A 14,987-nucleotide genomic window follows, 5' to 3' on the forward strand; every position below is an offset into this window, starting at 1 on the left:
GATTCTGTTTTGCTTCATTTGTTTGAGTCACATAGCTACAACGGTTGACTAAACTCCAAATGAAATTGCAGACGTGACTACGCCTTTAGGAGAGTGCCAGGGTGTAGACGCCAACGTGGCTGGACGTTTTCCCAACAGACGACACTCACGTCACTTCACTATTCGCTATGTGACTGTTAGAGCCTGCACACAGTTATATCGTGTACGTCATAGTAGTGAACGTCGGGAAAATTATAATCGCGTCGTAGCTGTTCTTGCTGTGATACAGCTATATCATCATATTACACTACTGGCCATTAAAATTGCCACATCACGAAAATGACGTGCTACAGACGCGAAATTTAAGCGGCAGGAAGAACATGCTGTGATATGCAAATGATTAGTTTTTCAGAGCACTCATACAAGGTTGGCGCCAGTGGCGACACCTACAACGTGCTGACATGAGGAAAGTTTCCAACCGGTTTCTCATACACAAACAGCAGTTGACCGGCGTTGCCTGGTGAAACGTTGTTGTGACGCCTCGTGTAAGGAGGAGAAATGCGTACCATCACGTTTCCGACTTTGATAAAGGTCGGATTGTAGCCTATCGCGATTGCGGTTTATCGTATCGCGACACTGCTGCTCGCGTTGGTCGAGATCCAAAGACTGTTAGCGGAATATGGAATCGGTGGGTTCAGGTGGGTAATACGGAACGCCGTGCTGGATCCCAACGGCCTCGTATCACTAGCAGTCGAGATGACACGCCTCTTATCCGTATGGTTGTAACGGATCGTGCAGCCACGTCTCGATCCCTGAGTCAATAGATGGGGACGTTTGCAAGACAACAACCATCTGCACGAACAGTTCGACTACGTTTGCAGCAGCATAGACTCACAGCTCGGAGACCATGGCTGCGGTTACCCTTGACGCTGCATCACAGACAGGAGCACCTGCGATGCTGTACCCAACGACGAACCTGGGTGCGCGAATGGCAATACGTCATTTTTTCGGATGAATCCAGGTTATGTTTACAGTATCATCATGGTCGCATCCGTGTTTGGCGACATCGTGGTGAACGCACATTGGAAGCGTGTATTCGTCATCGGCATACTGGCGTATCACCCGGCGTGATGGTATGGGGTGCCATTGGTTACACGTCTCGGTCACCTCTTGTTCGTATTGACGGCACTCTGAACAGTGGACGTTACATTTCAGATGTGTTACGACCCGTGGCTCTACCCTTCATTCGATCAACGTGAAACCCTACATTTCAGCAGGATAATGCGCGACCGCATGTTGCAGGTCCTGTGCGGGCCTTTCTGGATACAGAAAATGTTCGACTGCTGCCCTGGCCAGCACATTCTCCAGACTTCTCACCAATGGTGGCCGAGCAACTGGCTCGTCACAATACGCCACTCACTACTCTTGATGAACTGTGGTATCATGTTGAAGCTGCATGGGCAGCTGTACCTGTACACGCCATCCAAGCTCTGTTTCACTCAATGTCCAGGCGTATCAAGGCCATTATTACGGCCAGAGGTGATTCTTCTGGGTACTGATATCTCAGGATCTATGCACCCAAATTGCGTGAAATTGTAATCACACGTCAGTTCTGCTATAATATATGTGTCCAATGAATACCCGTTTATCATCTGCATTTCTTCTTGTTGTAGCAAATTTAATGGCCAATAGTGTAGTTGACGACAAATTCAAGATGATCCAGTATTATGGCAGTCTAAGGTTCTTAGAATCCTAAAGGCGCAGAGATTTCATCCTTTCCATATCATAATGACGCAAGAACTAACGCTTCGGAAGCTCGAAGAATGTCTTGCATTTTGCCGCAGGGCTGTACATCATCAAGAGGTGTTCACGTCCCTTCCAGATGAAACCTCATTTACAAGTATTGGTGAATTAAACAGGCATAATTGTCATTACTGGTCGGATGTTCATCTACATTTGTACAGAACTGTTGACAATCAGCATCGTTGGAGCCTTAATTTTTGGTGTGGAATTGTCAGTGGCTATCTTACAGGTCCCTTTTTTTTAATTTCTTAGAAATGTTGACAGACCATTTACCGCGCTTACTTGAAGATGTTGACTTTGAGGTCTGACAAAGAATTTGAGGCAGTTCGATGGTGCACTGAGACATTACTCACCGGATCTATAGGACATTTTTAAATGAACGATATACACACCAATGGATTGGACATGGTGGTACCACTGTATGGCTCGCTTATTCACCTTAGTTAACTTCCCTGATTTTTGCCTGTGTGGATATTCAGAAAATATTTGTTACGAGCTGCAGCCAGTGACAAGAGAAATCGTGACCAAAGTATACTGAGACCTTGTGCAGCCATTCCACGAGATATCATGTTTTCAGCTATCAGATATTTCTTACGGAGGATTAATTTATAATTTGAAGCAAACGCTGGTCACTCTGAGCATATATTCAATGGTTAATTTCCAGGTGCAAAGTGAAAGGGATGGGAACTCTTTAAATTGAGCATCACGAGGAATGAGAGGCGACAGGACTCACTCGACGTCTTTTAAACAATTATCTGCGTTTTATTTGTTTCTTCTGTCTCACAAATGTCAGAAAAACATTTAGGTGTTGTGATGTGTTGATTTTTGCCAGTAAATTAGTTAATTAAAACTTAAAGTTCAAATCTCTCTTCACTCTTTCTAAACCCGATGTCACAAATAGGGGTCACTGTGAAACAAAACTCAACCTTCGAATAACCTCCAGTAGTCACATTTAACATCATGGTTATTGGTAAGATATATGACTCCTTATGACTCTTTCAATTTGTATCTAACATTGTATTTTGCTGTATCCCTCTTGTATTTCGAGTTACTCCTTAAGAGAACTAAAACCATATTTGCTCATTTGACCTTCATTGAAACTTGCTATGACTTCGAAAAATGTATGGTTTTATACGTAAAATTTGCTACTCTTTTAAATATTAATCAATACGAGGGTTCCCGTTTTAAAAATCACTTTAACCTCCGAATCACCTTGGCACGACAATTATTATCAGTGCGTGCCCTTCTTTGCCACCTCCAAGAAACACTTCGCTGTATCTCATCTCTGCCACGAGTTACTCATCACTATGCATTAAAATGGCCCGCCCCGTATGTAAATTAAATAGTAACAACATCTGGACTTCTATGAGGCTTTTCATGGATTATACTGCTGCTTACAGAGAAGTCGCTACTCCAGAAAATTGTAGCGAAATCCAGGAAGACATGCAGACGGTCAACGTTTGGTGGAACGCGTGGCAGTTGCCCTCAGCATAAACAAATGTAACGTGCAGGTATTGCGACTACATAGACAGAATGACTCTTCATTGTATGATTAAACGATTGCAAAACAATCAGTGGAAGCAGTTGCGTCCATGAAATAATAAAGAGTACGCGCATGGCGCAATTTAAAACGTAACGACCACATAAAACTAATAGCAGGAAACGCTGATGCCAGGCTGAGGTTCATTGGAAGAATCCTCAAAAAATATAGTGCATCAACAAATGAAGTATCTTACAACACTCGTTCGTACTTGAGTACTGCTTGTCATTCTAGGATCCGTAACAACACCACTGATAGAGGAAATAGAGCAGGTCCAAAGGAAAGTAGCGCTTTTCGTTACAGCGTCATTTACTAACAAGGGAACCTCCCCATCGCACCCCCCTCAGATTTAGTTATAAGTTGGCACAGTGGATAGGCCTTGAAAAACAGAACACAGATCAATCGAGAAAACAGGAAGAAGTTGTGTGGAACTATGAAAAAAAAGCAAAATATACAAACTGAGTAGTCCATGAGCAAGATAAGCAACATCAAGGATACTCTTAGCTCAGGAGCGCAGTGGTCATGTAGTTAGCGCGAGCACCTGCGGAACGAGGTCTTTGGTTCATGTCTTCCCTCAAGCGACAATTTTAATTTCTTTATTTTCGCAAACTTATGATCTGTCCGTTCGTTCATTGACATCTCTGGTCACAGTAATAAGTTTAGTGTCTGTGTTTTGCGACCACACCGCAAAACCGTGCGATTAGTAGACGAAAGGACGTGCCTCTCAAATGGGAACCGAAAACATTTGATCGCAAGGTCATAGGTCAACCGATTCCTCCACAGGAAAACACGTCTGATATATTCTGTGCGACACTAGTGACGGCATGTGCTTCACATGGCAGGAATATGTTGTCGACCCACCTAACGTGTACACTTGGCGAATGGGTAAATAGATTCTTCTACCTTGCCCGATTTAGGTTTTCTTGTGGGTGTGATAATCACTCCCAAAAAAGTGATGAAAACATAAGAGTTTGTCACATAAACTGCAACAAATGAATGCAACAGTTTCACAGTCGCAAAGTCTTCCCTGTGCTCTGTCAAAACATATGTTTTTAACGTTTTCAAATTTTTCCGTGTGTAGACCGTCAAATCCTGCATATGTCCAAGCAAATCTGAACATGTCGTGGGATTTTGGAGAGCGAAGTTGATTATGCGTGAGTGCCTGAACTTTGATAATCGTCTGAAAACAAAAAATCAAACTTTTCACTCGAAGGTAGACTTGAACCCAGGACATCTCGTTCCGCAGGGGCTCACGCTAACCACGGGACCACGGCGCTCGTAAGCTTGTATTCTCCTAGATGTTGCCTATCCTGCGCATGGACTACTGAGTTTGCATATTTTGCTTATTTTTTTCATAGTTCCACACAACTTCTTCCTGTTTTCTCGATTGATCTGTGTTCAGTTTTTCAAGGTCTATCCACTGTGCCAACTTATAACTAAATCTGAGGGGGGGTGCGATGGGGAGGTTCCCTTGTAAGCACTGAAGTGTCACCGAGCGAGGTGGCGCAGTGGTTAGCACACTGGACTCGCATTCGGGAGGACGACGGTTCAATCCCGTCTCCGGCCATCCTGATTTAGGTTTTCCGTGATTTCCCTAAATCGTTTCAGGCAAATGCCGAGATGGTTCCTTTGAAAGGGCACGGCCGATATCCTTCCCAATCCTTCCCTCACCCGAGCTTGCGCTCCGTCTCTAATGACCTCGTTGTCGACGGGACGTTAAATACTAACCACCACCACTGAAGTGTCTCGCAGTAGATCAACCAATTCCAGTGACAGGCCCTGCAAGAGAGGCGTTTTGCATCGCAGTATGGCTTACTGTCAAAGTTCCGAGATCATACGTTCCCAGAGGAGTCAGAAAATGTAATGCTTTCCCCTACGTATATCTCGCGTAAGGACCATGAAGATGAAATTTGAGAGATTCGAACCCACACTGAGGCTTACCTGCCATTTTTCTTTCCGGGAAGTACTCGCGGCTGCAACGGGATAAAGAGAAAAGTGACAATGATACACAAAGTACACTCGGTCACACACTGCAAGGTGACTTGCTTAGTATAGATGAAGATGTATATTTACGTGTAGATGAAGAGGCAACCTGTGGAAATAACAACTAGCCCTGTACCGGAATCGCAAAGATCGTGGTGATAGGAAGGCAGTGTCGCCGGCAGTGAGACAGAACGGTTTCTGAGGAGCTGCACCCCAACAACAAGGCTGGTAGATCCGGGTGGGAACGGGACAGCTTTCTACACGCGTGTGCGGGTTTCCAAACTGTGACGTCAGTCGAGAGCGCAGCCACCAACCGGGTACCGTCTGTGGGGCGCTTCAGTCGGCTGATGACATCTGCGGAGTACGACGTGCCATGTACGCGTTCGGTTGTTAGCGATATGACAACGCGACGTTTTCTCTCCCGTGCGGGGCCCTCGATGTGGCCGTCTGCTACAATCGTGCTTTTGCTCCTCGTAGCGGCAACCAACGCCGGAAGCAGTGGTGAGTCTATATCTGAATCCACGAATAATTAATGTTCTTGGGCGTGCATATGGCTAAACAGGGAGAAAATGTGAGGCCTGTCACTACCGCGATATGTGAATATTATCGCTGCGCTATGGTAACGTATGTCAGTAGTCGCTCATATGACTTAATAGGATTGTTAATTCACGCACTGCAAATAACCGTGGTACCGTACTCTTCTTCTCTTCTTCTGTAGTGGTCAATCCAAGGATTGGTTTGCAACTGCTACAATGGCAGCTTGTCTCCGTTCTGTGCGTCTTTCAGCTTTTTTCTTCATTTCTTTATAGGTGTTACACCCCACATCTTTCACGATTTGATCCATGTACCTCGGCCGTGGTCTTCCTCTTGGTCTTTTTCCCTCGACACATCCCTCTATGATTGTGGTCAGTAGTCCTTTATGTCTTAATAGATGACCTGTAAATTGCAGTCTTCTTTTAACAATGAAACTCCAGACGCTTCTCTTCTCACCTGCTCTTTCCAGGACCACTTCGTTTGTGACCTTGTCGATACCAACTTCTGGTCTTCTTCTGTCCCGAGAGTCCATGTTTCACACCCATAGCACGCCACACTCCACACACATGATTTCAAAAATCTTTTCCTGATTTCAAGGCTGATGCTCTTAGATGTTAAGATGTTTTTCTTCTTGTTAAAAGCAGCCCTTGCTTGATCATTTCTACTTCTCACTTCTGCCTTGCTCCTTCCATCCCACGTAATATTAATGCCCAGATAAGTAAATTTATCAGCTTATTCAAGCAGTTCATTGCCTACATGAACTTGGACTTTCACTTGCTCTTTTTTGTCGCATGCAATTGATTTTGTTTTTGCTTTATTAATTCTCATATTATATTCTTCCCCCATAACTTTATCCATTGTATTCAGTAGGACTACAAGATATTCTTCACTTTCAGCTAGGACAGCTATATCATCGGCATATCTTATCATATCTATTCGTTGGCTATGAATTACTACACCTGTCTGTGAATTTTCCCTTACTTTTTCCAGCGCCTCTTCAATGGATAGGTTAAAGATAACAGGGGATAGTGCTCAACCTTGTCGGACACCTTTCCGTATCTGCACCTCTTCTTGTTTTGTCCGTCCACGGATAACTGCTGTGTCGTTTTTGTACAGGTTCCATATCATTTTTCTATCTTTATAGTCTATTCCTACTTTTTGAGTACCTCAAACATCTTATCCCATTTAACATTATCAAAGGCTTTCTCTACATCTACGAAAGCTATGTATGTTGTCAGGTTCTTATCTAGTCGTTTCTCTCTTATTAGTTTTAGAGCAAATATTGCTTCTCTGGTTCCTCTATCTTTCTGGAATCCAAACTGGTCTTGGGAGAGTGTAGCTTCGACTTTTTTTTCTAAGCGTTTTAGGATAATTGAGGTCACTATTTTAGAGGCGTGAGTAACTAGGCTGAGCGTCCTATATTTTTCACGTCTTGTAGCATTTGCCTTCTTTGGAATGGGAATCATAATGTTTTTCTCAAAGTCTGTAGAAATTTTACGCTGCTCGTAGATGTTGAAAACAAGATTATACAACTCCTGCTTCAGTTTTGCTCCTCCAGATTTCAGAAGTTCAGCTGGGATATTGTCTATACCAAGAGATTTGCTGTTTTTCAATTTTTTCAGACCTAGTCCAAACTCTTCCTTTAATATAGGTTCACCTATATTGTGTGCATCTACTTCTGTTTCTTCTTCCATGATGTTTTCAGGCAGTTCTGGTCCGCTGTACAGTTTTCCTATATATTGTTTCCATCTTCTTGCAACTTCATCATCGTCATCCCACATATTGCCATTTTCATCCATCACAGCCCTACACTTGTTTCATCTGTCTCCAAAGAAATGTCTCACACATTCATAGGCCTTCCCAATATTTCCATTTCTCATGTTGTCCTCAACTGAAATACAGAGATCGGCAAGGTATTTTTCTCTTGCTTGTTTTTTCTCTCTGTTGATTCTGTTTTTCAGACTCTTGTATTTCTCTTGGCCTTCCCTCTTCACAGAATTTTTTAATTTCCTTCTTTCTTCCATCATATTTAGTAGGTCATTAGTGATCCATTCCTTCCTTTTCTCTGTCCTTTGTTTTCCTATTACTTCTTCTGCTGCTTCGAAAATACCAGTTTTTATTTTTTCCAAGCTGCTTTGGATGTCATTGCAGCCCTCTGTATTTGTTTTCTTTTCTGTTTCTAGTTGATAGTGCTTCAGTGTACCGTACTCTAATGCAGTTTAAAAATAAGAGCTTACACGTAGTAGAATCGACCTCGCCTTTTTGTGTGTGGGGATGGGCTGCGGAGTTTGGGGGGTGGGGGGGGGGGTGGGGGGTGAGAAGTGTCTGGGGTAAGTTCGGCAGATTTTCGCGCTTTATATTTCGCAGTATGTAGCTCAGGAGACAGCTCAAACAAATTAATTTCATCACTCCCTTCACGCGATGCCCATCGTCGAGGGAAAGTGCCTGTTTGTTTCCCATTACAAAGAAAGTGATTTTTAAAGAGGTACTTTAAGTGCCCATCCAGATTAGTCTAGTGCGGTATTTGTTTTATCTATGTATTAACAGGGCAGTAAAACAGGAACTGACGCGCGACTACTTCAACCGCCACGGAAGAGTGCTGTTCAGTTACTGCTGGATTACTGGTCATTTTTACGGTTTTGCTGCCCTGTTAACACATGCTGATAAAAACAAATACAGCAGTAGACTACTGAATGGGCGGTAAAGCTTCGGTTTAAAAACCATCTGTAAAAACCAATTTTTTTGTAATCGAAAACATACACATGTTTTCTATCGTCATGGGCGTCGCATTAAAGACGTAGCGACGAAACGAAATTGCAAATTTTGAATGATTTATACAGCTAAATGGTTACAAAAAACTGTCGAAACATCAGATTAAATGCGCATGATGATTCTTAGAAGGAACATCCTGTATATTTTTCTTCGCGTTAGAAGTGGATTGAAACGTTCTTAGGCTGTCGTAAATATTTTAACTTCTTCCGCATTTTATCAATGCGCTTTTTGCATTTACCGATATTCTGAGGACCAAAATGGATTTCATTGTATGTTTTAAAAGTTTAATATTGAAGGTACACAAACTCTTCGTGCTAGTCACTCAACGCTTCATGTTAAGCTTCACATGTTTCCTACGTGATCAACGAACTGACATCTAGCATCGGGATCAATATTTTCACATAAACGAAACGTGTGTATTTTCGGACTCTATCAGTTCACGCTTCAACCAAATTTACTGGTATGTTTATGCGCCGCTTTGACGAGTTTTATGGATATTTCCATCAGTTTACATTTATTATTTGATGTAAGCATCATCTAGAACTTCTGTAGTCGCCTCAATCCAGGGAAGATGGTTTACAGCACTTAGGCAGCTCACCTACCTGCTCGTAGCGTCAAAAACAATGGTCAGTGACAAACATATGCCTCGTAACTCTGCGTCATTCGTTATATTAGTAATCTTACTTAATAGCTCGAGGGGATTCGTTCAAAACTGGCTCTGAGCACTATGTGACTTAACATCTGAGGTCATCAGTCCCCTAGAACTTAGAACTACTTAAACCGAACTAACCTAAGGACATCACACACATCCATGCCCGAGGCAGGATTCGAACCTGCGACCGTAGCAGCAGCACGGATCCGGACTGAAGCACCTAGAACCGCTCGGCCACTGCGGCCGGCGAGGGGCTTAGTAACATGGTTCTTCCAGTTCAACGAGTCATCAGTATGTTCACCTAAAATTTGGAGCTTTCTGTCCTATTTGTTGACTCCAATAATGCGCTTTATCAATTGTTGGTCGCCCTCTCTTCGTTGCAGATAAGTGAATATAGTGCTTTTGTTCAAAATTTAGGGAGAGTCCATTTTCTGAGAACCAGTCAATAATTGTTTGGAAATCATGATTTACAATCTCTTCTGTTGCTCTTCAAAGCTTGTGTTCAATTATGTAAAGGCTACAGTTATCGGCGTTCGCTAAATGTCTTGTATTTGGTCTCTGCAGTTGGCCATCGCTGTATTCTGAAAAGGTCTGGATTCTGAGCACCGTCTCTAATGACATCTATACCCAAAAGACTTTAAATTCCAGCCTTCCTTTTCCAACTAAATTGTAAGATAGCATTAACACACAGCTCTCAACAAAAAGTCGGAAGTTCAACAGTTGCTTGTGTAAAAAATGGGAAAAGTAAGGTATAAAAACAACATTTTGTGTGAAGTAGAATTAACTGCTTTGCGACATATTTTTAATGTAAAGTAGGTCTGAAACTCATAAATGACGACTCACCTCGGTCATGCTGTGACTGTTTACTAATATACGCACTACTGCAAACTCAACTGTCGAAATCCTTAAACTACTGCAAAGCGACTTCGAAACCCTTAAAACGGAGATTCCAGCATAAAGAAAAAAATTAGGTACCATAGTTTCTCCCGAAGTACACAATTTTCATTGCTGCCAAGTGATGTCGACAACCGCCGATATTTCGACTGGAGCACACAATGCCATTTACAAAGCAAAACTGAAGCATGTAAGCGCTGTGCAATCGCATTTAGTAACTCGGTTTCAAAGAAACTACGTAAACATCACACACTGCAAGTGAATTTAGTACCTTGGATTTCACAGAAACTTCGTAAACATCACTCACCCACGCACACACAAAGACACGCGCGCGCGCACACACACTTGTGCTCCAACTTACCGTAAAGTGAAACACCTTGTTACCTTATAGTAGGTTGTGTGAGCACCACATTAGGAACTCTGCGAATTTCTTACGTCGATCAGAGGGAACGCTTTTGAATTACTCTGATATTCTAGTAAGTTTCGATGTGGTATCTCTCTTCACTCGTGTTCTTCTGTCTTACCCGTTACGGTTGATTGAGGTTAGGTATGGAGCTGAATTAACGGACCTATTTCGACATGGCTTTACTTCCACTTACTTTTTAATCAATGATCAGTACTACGCGCAGACAGATGCAGTTGCGATGGGAAGCCCGTTGTCACCTATACTGAGAATTTGTGTATGGAAGATTTCGAGAAACGTGCCTTGGAGTCGGCGTTTTGAAACCTTCGTGGTTCTTTTTTTCAGATATGTAGACGATACTTTTATTGATTGACCTCATTGCAGCGAGAATTTGAACGACTTTTTTGAACACCTGAATTCAATCCACTCTGATATTCCTTTCACGATGGAGGTGGAAAAGGATGACTATCTTCCCTTCCTTGATGTGATGGTCAAGAGGAAGGTAGAGAGAACGTTGGGACATGTGTCTGTAGGAAGCCTACTCACACTGACTTGTATCCGCAGGCTGACAGTTGTCACCATCCGGCTCAACGTGTATGAGTACTTCGTACCTTGGTTCACAGGCCCCATGTCAACTCGAACCCTGAAAGTTTGTCAGCTTTCTTCAGAATAGTTACAGTGAAAGACGGATTAGACGTGGGTTGCATTGTCGACCAACTGTGCACCGGATGTGTGATAATAATGTCGAGGTGGCTCCAAAGTCTACAGTCTTTTTGTCTTACGCAGGGAGTATTTCGAACAAGATTGGTCGTACTTAGCGGAAATATGATGTGAAGTGTGTTTTTCGACCAACATCTAAGATCAGAGTCCTTTTAAGTTTCATAAAGGATGATCTTTGTTTGCGTTAGGCGGATGTCTGCCTATTCCTTAACAGTTGTGGCATGTTGTGTATTGGTCAGAGTATCAGGACTGTGGAGGACCGGTGTACGGTGCGTAAGCGGCACACACGCTTACAACAGCCGAGCAAATGCGCCTTTGTAGAACATTGTCTTCGCACCGGTCATCGTATGGAATATAACAGTACGGACATTCTGGCATGCGCTTCCAGCTACTGGGATAGTGCTATTAAAAAACTGGAATTTCTCTGAAAACCGAGGTTTTACATTCGCTTCTACAGCGCTCACTTGCTGCAGATTTGCCTTGAAACTCGTGTGGTGTGTTCCTGTAGAAATATCGGCGGTTGTCGACGACGTCACCCAGCTGCGTTCCTGTATGTTACTTGAATACAGAGAAAAACGATTAACTACAAAAAAAAGTTCATAGATGCCATTTAGTCCACCTGCGCTGAAACCCCATGTTTCGCGTTCTTCCTATAACCCACCAAACGTTTACAAGTCGTTTATTTGTTCCTTCGACCTACTGCCCGGTCGTATTCAGCCAGTGACGGGAACTTTTATTTTTAGTGTACAGCAGTGAGGATAAACTTGTACCTGGCCGAAATTACTACGTAAGACTACAATTTCTCAATAACAGTATCTACAAAATACTGAAGATGGTTGTAAATTGCGCTAAACGCACCCTCTGAACATTATTTCAAGCAGTTAGTTCATGAGGTCTCCTTTCCCCGCCCCCCCCCCCCCCCCCCGGCCCTCCTGTCTGTGGTTTAGAATGGACGAATGGACCCTAGGTACTCCTGATTTTCGTAAGAGGCGACTAAAAGGAGTCTCGAACCTTTCGGCTTGCTAAGTCATGGTCCCCTTTCCGGGTTTGACCCTCATCATACCAAATTTTTCTGAAGTGTAGGCCATTTGGGGAGGGCACCTTACATGGTGCATCTTATGTCCCTCATGCATTAAGATCTCTACACGCATTATTGTTATGGCACTGACTCTCTGCCAACATTCCAGTTATCTGGGTGAGGACCCTTATGTGGTGCACAATTTCCATCCATAGGCTATTGGCCTCTTTTGGTGCCTGGAAATAATGGATTTCTACACACTCAGTATCTAGCTCAGTAGCCAGCCCATCATGGTGGGGTCGTTATGTACCCTCTTGGTGGCAGTACCATGCCTGCACAGAGATCACAATACTGATGCCTGAGCTGCTCCTTCCCACATACGCCAAGGAATAGATTTCCATTTTCTTGGGGCATTGGGACTTCCGGCCATGTCCATCGCACTAGGTGGGCTTTGCTGTGGCTGGGTGGCGTCTGTGGGGAGAACCCCTGATCGGAGTGGGTGATATCAGAGAGGAAGACCAGCAATGAAGCAAACAAAGTCATCTTTCGTTGGGGATCGAATGGGCCCAGCAGTCTCGAAGAAAGGGAAGCGAGAATACAATGCTGCGCCAATGACTCCAAGTCGTTTCCCTCCCTCGCTACATCACGGGACAAAAGTGGGGCTACATAATGAAGAAACCATGTACGCCTCGTTATTTAGTGTGCAGCAGAACCGATGGGAACTCCTTTCTGGATACATAGAATCAATTTTTTGTTTTTTATTTTTTATTTTTTTGAGCAGCTGGAGGGTAAGTTTGGGTAAGTGACAGTCCTGTCCAAAATGCGCAATGAATCAGTCCTGATTCAGATGTCATCCCCAGCCCAGTCCAGGCGTTATTCACCTGTGACAAGCTGGGTGATATTCTTCTGTTTCTGACACTCCCCATAAAAGCTTCAACATGGTCCAGGGCATTACTTTTCATCATGACTTCCTGTTGCAGTCCGACGTCTAGCTACATGCCAATTTAGAACAACAGGGCGTTCACTTCGTCCAGCATATCTATAGCGAGCCTAGAGACAATAGGGTTGCCACCAGTGCCTTCATTTGGCCTTTGAGGGTGATTCGTTTCCTGAAAAGGTCAAGTTGATGGTATACCTATGTGATGTCAAACCATATGTCCCTCCCTCTACATGGTGTTTTATGTGCTGAAAATTTGAGCACATGTCCTCCAAGTACAATTCCAGCGCCACTCGCAGAGACTGCAGACGTTCGCTGCATCCAAATACCCCTTTTGCACCTCCTCCCTCCTGTGTCAACTGTAGTGAGCACCACACCCTCTGCTCGCCAGATTCCACGGTATTCCAAAAGGACCTAAAATTATGGAGTACAAGACCCTAGACAGGCTGTCTTACCATGAAATATGAAAGGCTGTACCCTGTTTGAATGCTATCGTCTTATATTGCCATTATGATGGCGCTGCCAAGATTGATGCCATTAAGTCCCTTGTCTAAGCTTACTCCCATCTTCATCCTCCATCCTGGTGGCTGGGGACACATCTTCTTCTGTTGCTCCCAGACCTTCTACTGTGAGACATCTTCCCCCCCCCCCCCTCCAAACGCCAGGGACATCAGTCCCCTTCCCCCAGCCACATAAGCAACAGCCTCCTCTGGCTCCTCCGTGGAAGTGGTCCCTTGGAACTCTACCTTCTGCAGTCTCCTCCCATGGTCAAGTTGACACCAGCCATTGGCTGAAGCAACTACTAGCTGCTGGTTGAAGGGCTTCATGGCCTTCCTCTGTCCCTGAAGCTCTTTCTAAGAAGCTCTCTGAGCAAGGCCCTAAAGAACAGCTAGATGTCAAACAAACAAAGAAGAAGTCTGTTAGGAAATGGGAGACTCCAGTGGCCACAGCACCACCACTTGCTAACAGTTCTGTGTCCAAGGACTAGGTGGAGATTCTTGCATCCCCTGAGGACCTAGATCCTAGTGACGCCTCAGACGCAATGGTACTGGTTGCGAAAACTCAACCAATGATGATGGGTGCCCCTGAGGCGTAATCTGCCTCCATGGTCCCTTCATTCCTTCCCAGATGGCAGAAAGCGTCGTTCTCCAGTGGAATTGCGGTCGTTTCTTCTCCCACCAGGCTGAGTTATGATAACTTTCAAGCGTAACACCTGCTCATTTCCTTGCCCTTCAGGAATCTTGGTTTCCCATGATGCACTCCCACGCCCTTTGTGGCTGTTGAGGGTACTACAAAAACTGTAGTGACTGTGACAGACTGTCAGGTGGAGTTTGTGTCTATGACCTTACCTCTGTCTGTAGCAAACCTCAGTCCTTTTAAACACTTTTAGAAGCTGTGGCTGTCAGAGTGAAGACAACACAAGAAATTACGATATCTACCTCCTTCCAGATGGTGTATCGCTGCACCATGTATTCCCTACACTAATTTCCCATCTCCTCCCAAGTTTTCTACTTCTATATGATTTTAATGCCCATACTCCTTTGTGGGGTGGAACTAAGATTATTGACTATGGTAAAGATGTGAGGACCTACTAACTCAACTCAATGTTCGCCTCCTCCCCCTATGGGGCTCATCACTCTTTGGAGGGGTCGTGCTTGGCTAGCACAAGCCCCAGACTTTGCAGCATCTTCTCCCTCCCATGATGCATGTCTGTCCACTTGCTATTCTTTTTCCACTCCCTTGAGGAACATG

General features: G+C 44.0%; 1 protein-coding gene across 1 annotated transcript in view; it reads left to right on the top strand.

The window, feature by feature from the left end:
- The first annotated feature begins 5,709 nt into the window (after positions 1-5,709).
- The window catches only part of LOC124776800 (serine protease snake-like), a 388,660-nt gene continuing 379,382 nt past the window's right edge, over positions 5,710-14,987 (top strand). Inside the window, exon 1 of the mRNA XM_047251945.1 lies at positions 5,710-5,806. Within this exon, the coding sequence (XP_047107901.1) occupies positions 5,743-5,806 (64 nt within the window). The 5' untranslated portion in view covers positions 5,710-5,742. The remainder of the gene's footprint in view (positions 5,807-14,987) is intronic.

This window comes from Schistocerca piceifrons, chromosome 2 (genome assembly GCF_021461385.2).
Source record: "Schistocerca piceifrons isolate TAMUIC-IGC-003096 chromosome 2, iqSchPice1.1, whole genome shotgun sequence".
NCBI classification, from domain to species: Eukaryota; Metazoa; Arthropoda; class Insecta; order Orthoptera; family Acrididae; genus Schistocerca; species Schistocerca piceifrons.